Source organism: Mustela lutreola, chromosome 6 (assembly GCF_030435805.1).
Source record: "Mustela lutreola isolate mMusLut2 chromosome 6, mMusLut2.pri, whole genome shotgun sequence".
In the NCBI taxonomy this organism is placed as follows: Eukaryota; Metazoa; Chordata; class Mammalia; order Carnivora; family Mustelidae; genus Mustela; species Mustela lutreola.
In genome coordinates, this window is record NC_081295.1 from 117,777,453 (window position 1) to 117,791,568 (window position 14,116).

Consider the following 14,116-nt stretch of genomic DNA (forward strand, 5'->3'; position numbering starts at 1 on the left):
AGTATTTAAAAAGAGGAGAAATTTCACCCCAAATCAAACACTGATTACCAAAAGCAAAAATTGCTGATAATTTTTTAAATTACCTGATAAAACCAATTGGCTTTCCAAAATAAGAAACTAATGGTCAAAGACATGAACAACTCATCCAAGGGCATATAACTCCTAGACAGTGGGATTCAAACCCAGATTGCTCTAATATCAATGTGCACTCTTTTTCCAGAATGCCAAGTTGCCCAGGATAAGGGCAATTCGCTTTGCCTTTATTATAATGATTCACTTACTAGTATTACCAGTTGGGCCTCTTAATCACATTTTTTAAAATTATAGCTACAAATAAAATCTTGTTTTTCATGAACAACATCATAAAATGGGATTATCTTTACAATGATCAGGTTTCCCAACTAAAATTAAGGACACATCGTTTAATAAGGTTTTCCTCCAATTACAAATTCACATGAAGTCTCCCACATTATAAAGTTAACTCACATTTTATAAAATCGCTGATATGGTAAAGAAAAAATTAAAGGAAAAAATATAAAATTCATTAAAAGCAGTGATTATAAATGTAGGATGTCATACTCACTCATCTATTGCTGTGAATCCAGTGCCTAGGACACAATATTCAATAAAACTGAATGTTTTGTTACCCATTCAAATTTGCCTCCTCTCTCTCCACGAAAAACTGGATTAGATTCTTTTTAAAAAATATTTTATTTATTAATTTAAAAAAATATATATATATATTTTATTTATTTATTTAGCAGAGGGAGAGAGAGCATAAGCAGGAGAGGCAGAGGGGTGGGAAAAGCAGGCTGTCCATTGAGCAGGGAGCCCAAAGCAGAGCTAGATCCCAGGACCCTGGGATCATGACCTGTGCTGAAGGCAGACCCTTATCCAACTGAGCCACCCAGGTGTTCCTGGCTTATTAGATTCTTAACATATCCTAATATATTCTGTTTAACTTCCAAATTTATTTATCCCACTTAATTCCACAATAGATTTAAGGCAGTATGGAACTATACATACATAACTTGAAATAACAGTGATTATGGGAAAATAAGAAATTCTGTATAGATGAGGTTAACAGACTAATGATTACTATGAGGTCTTTTCTAAAGACCCTTTAGAGTGGGTTTTTTAAGTGGGCTCTGAGCCCACTAAAGCCATCACGCAAGAAAACACAACCAGTTAAGACATGAGTCACAGGGACCATATAATAAAAACAAACTAGGTACTCAGGAGAACTGAAGAGAGGCATAATTATTCCTGTAATAAAACCAGAGAAGAGTTCCTCCTGTGTATGTTTATGAAGGAGACACTGTATAATGTGGTAAAAATGTCCTAATCAACATTCTTAGACCAATATAATAGTGGGTTTCAGATGGTTCTTTTCTTAGAGTATCTTTATCAGTGGAAACTGTTTCATAAAGCCAAAATACCGTTCATTATTAGCAAAGGTAGGGAAGAGTACATAATAGCATGCATGCTGCTGTTCTCCAGCAGACTTAACCTAAGAGGAAATCTTAAGTGTGTTGAGAGAAAAAGGTAAGCTCCATGCTCCTCAGATAATCCTCTAAAGATGATTTCCATCAACTGAGCTTTTGATAGGTAGAGACTCAGAGCCTCTGTGTTTCTCCTCCATGACTGGCACCTGGCTTGCAGATTTTCTATGCAGCAAGGCAGAGGCAGATCAATATGCTCCAACAGGTGAGTTGCTAGATAGAGTAAGAGAGACAACCTCTTAAGAAAAGCGAAGTGCTGCCTACCCAGGACAAATGCTCACATTAACAGAGCATGGGAGGACAAATGACCGTGCCAGGTTTTTCCTCAAAAAACAATTTTGGTTTTCCCCAACAGAATGAAAAATGAGCCATCACCTGACAAGTCTCTAGGTAATTTGTAAGGATCAGAAGCGGTTTTACAATTTCTTTCAGTGGTCATAGATGACTTCTCTAATCCCTGCATGTTAATAAGCAAAAAAAAAAAAAATGAACCCTCAATAATGTTTAAAATGACAAACCACAATTTTGTTTATTTTTGGAAATTATGGGGAAAATTTAAATATATTAAAATTTTGGAAATTATGGGAAAAATTAAATATATTAAAATTTGTAGTTACACTGAACTAACAAACTCCCATTAATGCATCAAATTAAATGCATCAAATTAAAGTATCTAAGGTGAAGGAAATAATGCAAAAACATGACATCTCTTCTCCGCATTATACAATTTGAGGCTTTTTTCCAATAGAATCAGGCTAACTGCTAATAGCCTGCAAAATAGTCTTCTAAATAAGTAATTTATACTACTAACTTGGAACTTCCTCTTTACCTATAACATCTGGTACAAATTTCAATAAGTATCATACTAGAAAGATTTTTCGGCACACATCTCCCTCTACTATGGAAACTTTTTTTCTTCCTCCTAAATTCAGGCAAATGTGCAAGTATCACCATAGTTTTCTTTATTTTTACAGTCTATCCCTCCATTTTGGAAATAATGTCATGAAAATAAGGCAAATTTATGCAAAAACTAGAACTCAAGTTTTGATTTAGGAACCTCAAAAAATATCTTTCAGAGCAGCAAGGGACTTAAAACGGATTCTAAAAACTCATCACATTTGAAACATTGTTAGCTTTCTTTTAATATTTTCACTAACTCTCAAATACCTTGTTTTAATATTTATACAACACTTTTTTTAAAGGATCACAAAATGATTTGACTATTTGCAACTATTATAGTATTTTTAAGTGGAATTTAGTTTCTTATAATAACACTTTCATACTTATGGGACAAACATCAAATATCATTAATACAACTGTGTTACAAGTGTGTACAATGTAACCAATCCCCAACTTTTCAGGTTTTAAATATTACTCTCAAAGAGGCTCAAAACACAAATGACATATTAAACACTCTAACAATAGATTAATACATTGAATGGAAAAGAGTTATTTAATTGACCATACACTTTGCCTTACACAACTTGATAGTTCAAGAACTTTTATGCAAATTGAGTATTTTCATGAAAATCTCACTCAGACAGGTAAAGTGTATTTGTGACAGAATTTATTTGAGACACTAGCTATGTGGCTGGAATTCAAGAGCATAGAAACACATATACTGGACCTGCCATTCTTGATCAGTCTAATTCCTGCTGCAAAACTTCTAAACTACTTGAGCAAAAATGTTTTTCACATTTGCTTTAATTTTTACTAGCCTGATGAAAACTAAAATGCAACCAATGTAGAAATTCAGTTAGACATGCAATCTAAAAATTCAAACCAATTTGTGATTAAAATGTGAAATGCAATTAATCTTCATTTGCTGTAAGCCCATTTGAAAATAGAATGATTTTGTAACTTATTTCTTCACTCAAGCTTTAAAAGCCACAGTGGTGTCGGTTAACAATATTTCTTTGATTGCAAATGCAGTCAATACATCTGTATCAAGAGCAATAGTTACCTCATATTGATTACAAAAATATTACATATGGATTATTTTATTACATGTGAAATTACTTTCCCAAGCCTCATTAAAATATTGTCACCATGGATTTACCTTCACTACTTTTGTGTTTGAAAATTTCAGTAACTGGGGCGCCTGGGTGGTTCAGTGGGTTAAGCCTCTGCCTTCAGCCCAGGTCATGATGCCAGGGTCCTGGGATCAAGCCCCACATCAGGCTCTCTGCTCAGCAGGGAGCCTGCTTCTCCCTCTCTGTCTGCCTGCCTCTCTGCCTGCTTCTGCCTACTTGTGATTTCCTCTCTGTCAAATAAATAAATTAAAAATCTTAAAAAAAGAAGAAAAGAAAATTTCAGTAACAAATGTTTTTGAAATTATCATTAACTAGTTTTTAACTCCTTTCAAGCAAATACGAAATAAACAAATCCTATATTACCTTTTAACTATTTATGATTACCATCAGTCAACTTTGCTTGCTGCTCCAATTAAAAGGCTTTTACAATAATTGTGTTCCTAGGCTTCATATCCAGAAAAAAAGCCCCCTACAACTTAGCCTATAAACTTGACTACAGATGCATATAACAGGTATTACTATGTCTTCACAATCTTTGGTTTGCATAGTCTGTAACTCTCCGTCTTATATGACATACACATATATTTTACAGTAACACTTAGTGTATTGCTAAATAATAAATTACCCCCAAGTTTGGTGCCTTCAACAAGATTTATTATCTCACAGTTTCTGTGAGTCAGGAATTGGGGAGCCGGAGAGTTGAGTGGTTCTGGCTCAGAGTCTCTCAGGAGGATGCAGTCCAGATACTGGCCTTCACTACAGTCATTTGAAAGCCCAACTGAGGCTGGAAGATCCGCTTCTAGGATGGCTGCCTCACACAGCTTTGGCAGGCCCCAGTTCTTCATAATGTGCTTCTCTGTAAGGCTGCTTCTGAGTCTTCTCAACAGAGCTGTCCCTAAGGCAGTGGTTCTCAACAGAGGGCAGTTTCCCCCTAAGGGGTACCTGACAATGTCTAAGTCATTTTTGGCTGCTACACCTGGAGTGTGTGGAGTGTGTGGAGTGGGCACTGGCATCTAGTGGGTAAAGGCCAAGGTTACTGCTAAAAATCCTTCACAAAAAATAATTATCTGGTCCAAAATGTCAATAGTGCTGAGGTTGAAAAACTGCTCTAGAGCAAATGATTTCAGAGAAACATTCAGAGAAAGAGCAAGATAGGGGCCATATATCTTTTATGACCTACCCTCAGAATCACATTCCATGTTTACGACCACATTCCATATATTAGAGAAGCAAGTACCACCTTCACTGAAGGTGAGGATTATTAGCTCCACCTCTTTAAAGGAGATGTATCTAATAATTTATGGTCATATTTTTAAAACTTTGCAACATGCTTTTGTTGTTGTTGTTGTTGTTGTTTTAAACAAAATACTAAAATTTTCAAGATATTTCACTTACTTTTGGGAACGCTATTTAAGAATCTTTTTACTGCTCTGGAAAAATCACTGGAATTCCATTTAACAAAGCTACTTTTGCATCCTAGTGAATGGTCTCTGCAGTATTTTGATGACCTAATCTCAAAAAATTCTATTAAGCATAAACATATGCAGTCTGATACAGAGAAAAATAAACTAGTTCTAGTTTGAGTTCTAGTTTTGGTTCTGGCACTTCCGAGCAGTGTTCTGGGGCAAAGTTTCTATAAGCCTGTTTCCAAATAAATAAAATGGGTGTGTCACCAGCTCTGCTTATCTCACAATGCTGTTTTGAGGCTTAAATAAGATAATTATGTGACAGTACTTTATGAACTATAAAAGGCAGGTAGTTTTAAGTGTTCTAGATTGAAATAACATGCTATTATAAAATAGTTTTATGACAGCTTCCAGCATGGGGTTTACCACACAGCAGATTCTCAATATATATATTTAGATCTATTACTCTCAAATTTGAAGTTGAGTAAACCTCTGAAATGACAGTAAAATAGGAAAAGTAAAATATAATTGAGGGACCAAATCCTTGATCATTTGTTTTCATGCTATGGATAATGAACATGTAGTTTCTACAAGTTAAAATGTACAATAAAATTATTCAGCAATTATTAGGCAGGATCTAAGACTACAATCAGCAACATAATGGAGCCAATACTTTATAAATAGTGAATTTTTTTTTAAAATCCCTTTATTATTTGTTTCCAAATCCAAACTCTGAGGAAAAGCAGAAGCTATAGGTGATCTGCATATCCTCTAGCCCAGGGCCTGGAACATAATTCAAGATTAATAAGTATACACCAAAGCAGATAGTTCTTGACCTCAAGGAACAGTGACGTCTCACTGGAGACTCAGAATAAACAGACACTCACATAAACAAATTACTGAAGACTTTTAAAAGCAATACATTTGCTTCCTCTAATCCATTCTATACACTCCAGTCAGATCAGTTTTAAAAACTTTTCCTCAATACTTTAAAAACTCAAGAAATTTTAACAGCTTTCCATGGCCTAGGAAAACGCAGTGCCTTAGCCCTAGTCCATGGGTACTTCTTCATTTCTGGGTGTAGGATCCAAGCATCTGTATTTAAAAACTTCACACTGATTCTGAAGAACAACCGAGTAAGAACCACAACTGGGTTCAAGCTACCTGAGATATTCAGGCCAGTTGATCTCATAACTAATTCTCTTAGTTGTGTTTTCTCCTGCTCCCTAAAATATGTTCCCTTTCCTCTTCTCCAAATATTATCCACCTTTCAAAATAACCTTCAAATCCTTTCTCTTCCATGAAACCATTCTAACTACTATAGCCCACAATGTCCCACAACTCTACACACATCAATACCTTTTTATATAGAGAGTTCACTTCAATTTTATGTCAATTTTTTTGTTTATTTGTTTTAATAGGCTCCATGGCAGGGCTTGAACTCATGACCCTGAGATCAAGATCTGAGCTGAGATTGAGAGCCGGTTGCTTAACTAACTGAGCCACCCAGGTGCCCCTTTTGTCTATTTCTTTTAACAGTGATAGGCATTTAACACTGATGGATGACCAACTGATTTTCTTCACTACGTTAAATCTAAAACACAAATACATATACACACACCATTTCAAATTTTCAAAATCATGTTGCCTTAACAGAGTTACAGAAAGTTACAGAAATCTTCAGGTAATTGGCTTGTTCCCTCATTGTAATTTTCATGACCACTGTCATTCATCAGTGTTAATGAAAGCTTTCTTCAAATATCACACCTTCACAACTCTAAACCTGAATCATACAAGTTTATAACATCAATCTATTCCCAGGGTAATTAGTGCTACATCTGAGATCATCCTCAAACAATGTTAAGAAAAATAACCAAGGAAAAGCATGAAACATTACATCTCAATAGACCTTAAAACCAAAGGGTTAGATATTCCTAAGGTAAGGTTTAGAAATACAAATTTGGACACACAATGCATGAACAAAGCCCCTGCTGAGACTGTACCATATGATGAACTGTGCCTGGGTGGCACAGTTGGTTAAGCATCTGACTCTTCGTTTTGGCTCAGGTAATGATCTCAGGGTCCGGGGATCAAGCCCTGAATTAGGCTCTGTGTCAGCATGGAGTCTGCTTGAGACACTCCCTCTTTCTCTCTACCCCTCCCGCTCATGCTGTATCTGTCTGTCTGTCTGTCTCTCTCTCTCTTTTTAGGGTTTAATAAAACCTTTAAAAAAAAAAAAAAGAAGAAGAAAAAGAATATGCACAGAAAGTATTGTTTTTTCTATCTTTCTGCTAGTGGAAGGTTCAAGTTATCCTATCAAGGTTTTCCTCAGAGCCAATCGACCCAAATACATAGAGTTATAAAAGTAGTTCTCGACAAGGGTGATTTTGTCCCCAGGGGACATATGGCAATGTCTAGAGACATTTTTGGTTGTCACAGCTGGAGGTTGCTCCTGACATCTAGCAAGTAGGGTACAAGCATACTGCTAAATATCCTATAATCCACAAGATAGTCAGCCACCCCAAACAATTATCCCACCAAAATGTCAGTAAGTTGAGTAACCCTAGGTTATATTATATTTGGAACTTGATAAATGTTCATAATACTTACTGTTTTCTTAATTTGCTATTTCCCCCTTTTGCTCCCTTTAGCATTGATACCATTTAACTTACTGAGATTGCTAATTTCAAAGCAGATCATTCAAAGCATAAGGCACATGACATCTAGTACACATAACATTTTTTCCTAAACTAGAAACAAAAAAATGAAGCAAGATAAACTTAAAATGTCAAATGAGAAAATTATTAGAAGTTTATCAATATAAGATGCCAACATCAATATTTCACTTCAGTTTAATACTAAAATCATTAAGAAGCTGAAGAAGATAACTAAGATTTTCCCAGCATTTGGTTGCCTGGAGAAGAAAACATAAATAGAAACTTATTATGCAAAAGTCTAAGTTCGAGAAGACTCAAGCTAGATAAAACCCTATATGGATTTGACAGAAGGGGGTGGCGAAATACCTTTTGGGGGATATTAAGAATAATGCAATTATTTCTGAAAGTAAAGTTACATCTACTACAAGGATGATGAAATACAAGAAAGAATTCAATATGCACTTGTATAAATCAGACACTTCAAGCTGAGTGTCACAGGACAGACTAACGGCACGATTAAGGGCACTTAATTTGTAGGTAAAGAAGACTATCTCAGCAGAGACACCGCCCCAAGTGGAATTATAGAGCTGGGTTAAGGCTCTAAAGGACCCTTACCCTGACAGTCCCCTGTTTCCCCTAACACATAGCCTCCGTGAACCCTGGGCAGATCAAAAGAAGAAGTTCTGACCTGTTGTGGGCACATGCTGATGTCATCACTTTCTAGATCTGAATCATCAGATGGGAGGGCTTCTCTGACACAGATTTCCAACATATATCCTTGCACAGGGTTTCCCTAGATATAAAGTAACCAGTGTCACTAGTCAAGGGAGACAAAAGAATCTAAAAGAAAATTTCAAAGGAAGCCATTAGAAACATAAAGGTGGATGTGAAATGGCAACTTAAGTGAAAAAATGCAGAAAAGAAAGCTACAAAGAGATTACTTACAAAGTAATCTCTGAGGAAACAAGGTAACATGTCCCTAGACTGATACTTTTGAAAGCAGTCACCCTTTCTGCCTTTTCATTTTTATAAACATAACATCTAGTGCAGTGCTTAATACAGGCAATACTGAATTAATGAATTTAAGAAAACAAAGGGGACAACTGGTATGCTTTTTGCCTTTTTTTTTTTTTTTTTTGGACATAGTTGTGTTGTGTGATGCCTCCACGTGGGACCATAAGCTTGGAAAAGCAAACTTGTGGGTAGACTGACAGTAAGACACACATACATAGCTCCTTCATGTCACAGGCATAGTGATAATACCACCAAGGCCTAGAGCTTTTGAGGAAAACAAGGAAATATATAACAACATCATTCAAAGTAACAGGAGCCAACGTGTTCAGGGTCTAAAGTTACTCAGACAGCAGCTAGACAAAATAAACATTTGTTCTATTACCTTTTTGTTATGTTACCATGGGAATCTGTGTTTAGGAACACTTATTTTCCCCAACTAGATGATAGAGCAGTAAAAGGGGGAGAGCTTTCATGAAAGAGGAGAGAAACCTGTGTATCTATAAAGGCAGGTAAGACAATAAACCCTATAAGATTTTATAGGGTCACGTATGTGTAGAATTATGTAATCACAACTTATTCAAGTTAACAGAGAAGCCCTTGGGGCCTCACAGCCAAAACATTAGTAACAGGTAACAATAATCAGACCTCTACTAAAATGACTATAATGGGGTAAGGTGGAGGAATGTAAAGCAGATATAGGGTCAAATAAAACACAAAATAAATGAGATCTTAAATGCTGAAGGAAGGTAAAAGTGTCTTTCAAAATATGACCCAATTGTAAGAAAAAACCTAGAAGCCCAAAGAAGTTAGAAAACATTCAACCTGCCAGCAGGCTAATCTTCTTTTGTCAGCAGAAGTCTAGAGCTAATCTCTTCGCTCCCTTCCTTTTGGCAACAGAAACCTGAAAAAGTGAAGTAAGCCCATGTTATTTAAAGAGCTGGACTGGAATACCCTGAATTTCTAGGGCCCAACAGAAGTACCAGCTCTAGTATTCTGAGCCTTCTGGAATGAGAGCTGTGCACATGGGTTGGGGCTGTGCACCAATTCATCAGACTCCCCCATTCTACCCTAAACTATAATTAGCACCTCCAATGGGTAGGGAATAGAACTGAAAAAATACGAGACCCCAGAGAAGAGTTATCTGTTAAAACATAAATTAGATCATGTGTCTCTCCTCTGGTCATAACCCTCCATGGCCTCCCCTCTCGCCCAGAGTAAAAGGAACAGTTCTTAGGAAAGCAAGGCCCTTCATGATTCCTGCACATTTGCAGCCCCTCCACCCTCTTCTACTACTATTTGGCCCCTGGATCATTCATTGCTGGCCAGACTGGTCTCCTAGCTATCCTAGAAAAAGAGGCCTTTGCCTTGAGGCCTTTGCACCTCCTGATCCCTTAGCCTGGAATGTTCTTCCCTCCTGACCCAAGTCCAACCCGTGCTCTACATCACCTCCTGCAGGTGTTTGTTCAGCCGTCACTTCATCACTGAGGCCTGCCCTGACTAAAAGAGCCCGCTTAAAAGGACAACACAGCCATCCCAGTATTCCCTCTCCTTTCCTTTCTTCATTTTCCCCATAGCAACAATTGCCTGACATACTATAAATTTTATTACCTATTTCCACTTTCATCCCCCTTAGAATATAGGTTCTTATGGGCAGAAATTTTCATCTGTTCTTACTCCATCTCCAAGACCTGAAGAAGGATTCATACATAGTAGGTGCTCCAAGTATCCATACAACACACAGTCCTGTCCTCAAGGACATTAGCATGAATCCCTCTTTCTCTCCATTTGCTTTAGCAAAACTTACAATACTCCAAAGTTCAGATAGTGGTACTGAAATAATCATTTGTTCAAAACCAAAACTTAGGGGTCATCCTAGGCTGCTCTTTTCTGTATTCTTTCTCCCCTGACCTTCAGCCTAGGAGTCATGTCAAAAATCCAAGACCTATTTGTCAAAACTGCAGAATTTACAGACCACCATTTTCCTCTTTGCTATAATAAACTCTTAACAGGCTGAAATGCTAGAAACTGGTTCATTTTATAAATTTTTAACACACAAGCACTTAATTTATGGAAACCCTGTGCAAACCCTGTTTGCAAAGACAAACTTCTAATACTGAAAGCTTTATTTACACAAAAATTAAAAAAAAAAAAACATCAAGTTTAAAGAGATTTTTTTGTTTGTTTTTGTTTTGGGGTTTTTTTGTCCTGAAGAAATACATACATGACTTCCAAGTACATGGTGACCGTGATACAAAAATCCCTAGGTTCCCTAAGCCAAGAAACCCACTTTACAATGAGGTTTTTACTGAGCATTATAGAAAGGATACCTCCTGTACAGGAACTAATCAATAACAAATTTCACAGTAAAGAGCAAAAATCTAATGTATTTTCAAAGGCCTGGAGAGGCGATTTTTTTCTATTAATATTCTCTACTTACGTAACACAAACATGTACAGATAGTACCAACTTTATAACACTTCTTTACACTGAAGAATTTCAAACCAACATAATTAATAAATTCAGAAATTAAATATTTGCACTGCCTAATAATTACTGGGGAAAAAATGTTATCTGGGCAATGAGTTCATTTTTTGGTCTATCAATTCTGAGGAAGAGGTATACTTTAACAAGTTAAGTCACTACCCCTCAGATTAGCTAGGCAATGACGCTGGTGGGATTGGTTCTGTACAGTCATAGCTCTATTGCAAGTGACCCAGCTACCTCTTTCTTCACAAAAAGAGGGATAAATGCAAACAGCACAAAAGAAGGTACTATCACACAAACTCAACAGCCTGTATAGAGAGAAAAGACAACTTCTAAAGTATTGAAACCCCAGAACCAAATCCAAAGTACCACTGACAAGTAAGCCATTCCTTCTAGAAATGAGTACAGTTCTTCTTCTACATAACTGGGTTAATAATAACAGAGAATCAGTAAAGATTGAATGATGATGCTTTCAATGAAAATACTTTATAGTATAAAATCCCATAAAAATGCCAATTTATACTAAAATGAGAATGATCTAGCCCAGTGAATTCTTCCACCTTTGAATTCAAAGCTTCAGGGGTTCAGCACCATCTGCACAATTGCCCAAGCAAGTTCATGAAAGAGTCAACATACAAATCATCTCTAACGCTGAGTTAGAGGGAAATTTAAAAAGAGTAGTCTTCAGTATCAAGAAATTAAACTGGCAGAACTGAAAAGCCAGAGCTTCAGAATACCCTTATTTTAAAATGGGAGCCAGTAGAAAAGTATCAGAAAAAAATGGGATTCGATAAATAAAATACGACTTCATAACAAATCTGAGGGGTTTTTTTTTAAATTTCATTTATTTACTTGACAGAGAGAGAGAACACAAGTACGCAGAGAGGCAGGCGGGGGGGGGGGGGGGGGGGGAAGCAGGCTCCCTGCTGAGCAGAGAGTCTGATGTGGGGCTCCATCTCAGGACCCTGAGATCATGACCTGAGCAGAAGGCAGAGGCTTTAACCCACTAAGCCACCCAGGTGCCCCAAATTTGAGTTCTTTTTAAAGAATCTTTTATATCGGGGGTGCCTTTAAGTGTCTGCCTTCGGCTCAGGTCATAATTTCAGGGTCCTGGGATTGAGTCCTACATAGGGCTCTCTGCTTGGCGGGAAGCCTGCTTCTCCCTCTCCCACTTCCCCTTCTTGTGTTCCTGCACTCACTATCTCTCTGTCAAATAAATAAATAAAATCTTTTTTAAAATCTTTATATATTAATAATATAAATATTTGTTATTAGATTTAAATATTTATTTGTTAGTACTGGTGACATGCAGCCAATCACCTTGCTTTTGGTTACAAAGAAAAGCAAATGGGAAGAAAGATCAGTATGGGCCTATTATCACCACTAGAAAAATAAAGGGCAAGCCTCTCTTACTGATCAGGAGTCAAGAAAGTCATCTTTGCATAGTCAACAGTGATGTTTTTTCATTTATCTGTGCCCTGGCTCATCCCAAAAGGAAAAAAAAAAAAAAGATTTAAAACTGTAAATGGCTATTAACACTAAAACTTAGCTTTATTTATATTACATTTATGTATGTACAGTCTTATTACACAAAGCATTTAGGAAGCTGGATTTGATTTCTTAGTAAATTTTGCTATCCTCTTACTAAAAATCATGTATATGCTTTATATACTGATGAAAAATATAAACTACACAGCAAAATGCCCAGAACATAGTAAGCAATCCATAAAATATAGTTATTATTCGCATTAGGCTATAAGATTGAGGAGGGAATGGATTCTCTCTGTCTTGCTCAGCGCTCTAGCTCAGGAAGCCTCGCCCGTTATCTAGTCATACTCAATACTGTAGAATAAACAAATGACTAGGACTTAAGAGTAATTCTCAACTCTCACCTCTTTTATGGCAACCAGGGCCCCACCTCCTCTAATCAACAGCAAGGGTCTGGAAAAACCATACCCAGAGGAAAGGCATTTAAGTTCCTGTTTGTATTTCCTTAAATTCACCGCAAAAAGTACCCCCCCTTCTGTCCCAAAACCAAAAAATCAATGCTTTGCAACAAAGTATTCTTAAACAATACTTTTGCTTCATTTCCCCTCACAGACAATGCACAAAGTTCCTTAAAACTGCAAGACTTATTTAGTTCCCTTTACTCCCTTAAAAAGGAAAAGCATATTTATAAAACCTTATCGATTCTCAATTTCTAGTCTGATTCCTCGATATTGGATTCATAGTTGGTTATCATACAGGATGCTATTTGCTTTTCTACCGTATACTTAGAACAAATTAAAATAATGAAAATAGGCTTAATATTAAAAAACTTAAGTTATACATCAAAGCATATCACACTTTGGAACAATCAAATTAGGAAACTGACACCTATTTCAGTGAGGTTGCATTCCTTAAAATGCTTTCAGAGATTCTTTTTTGGAACAGACTTCAGATCCAGTTCTACAAGTCACACAAGAAATTCGGTCATTACTTTATAGATACAACATCTATTTGACCTAAAACAGTATGACCAATCTGAATGCCTAATCTTTTTCACCAAACTTGAGTACAAGTTCTCTAAATTATTTGAATTCAGTTTGATTGCATTATTTCCTAAAATCAAATCTGTTCTCAAAGGATGATGGTAGTGAAAAATAACAGAGGCTCCAGAATGGATACTAAAAGAAATTTAAAGGGGGCGGGGGGGACACAAAAAACCAGTCTTCTGCAATACCCAAAAAGCTAATTGAAAGAACAACCTCAAATAATTCTGAATGAGATACCACTTAATTGTAAATCTGAATTCCAGTATTTCTAATCCAAAGTCAGTTACATTTGTTTATATTCAACTGTCACATAATATCAGATGTATTTTCCTCCATCATTATACCATAGGTTACAATTTAAATACCTTAACAGAATTACTACTAAAAAAAAGACACATAAGAAATTGAACAGTGGTTGTCTCTGAGGAAAGGAGTGACATGGTTGGAGAACAAGAAGGAAAGGATACCTTTCATTAAATATCGTTT

General features: G+C 36.4%; 1 protein-coding gene across 3 annotated transcripts in view; it reads right to left on the reverse strand.

Annotated features, from left to right (window-relative positions):
• The window catches only part of MAPK14 (mitogen-activated protein kinase 14), a 77,904-nt gene that overhangs the window by 61,346 nt on the left and 2,442 nt on the right, over positions 1–14,116 (reverse strand). The window contains exon 2 of one of the 3 annotated variants that reach the window (XM_059178499.1): positions 8,287–8,391. The exons of the other annotated variants lie outside the window; for them this stretch is intronic. Coding sequence (XP_059034482.1) covers positions 8,287–8,312 — 26 coding nt within the window. The 5' untranslated portion in view covers positions 8,313–8,391. The remainder of the gene's footprint in view (positions 1–8,286; positions 8,392–14,116) is intronic. 3 annotated transcript variants of the gene reach the window in all.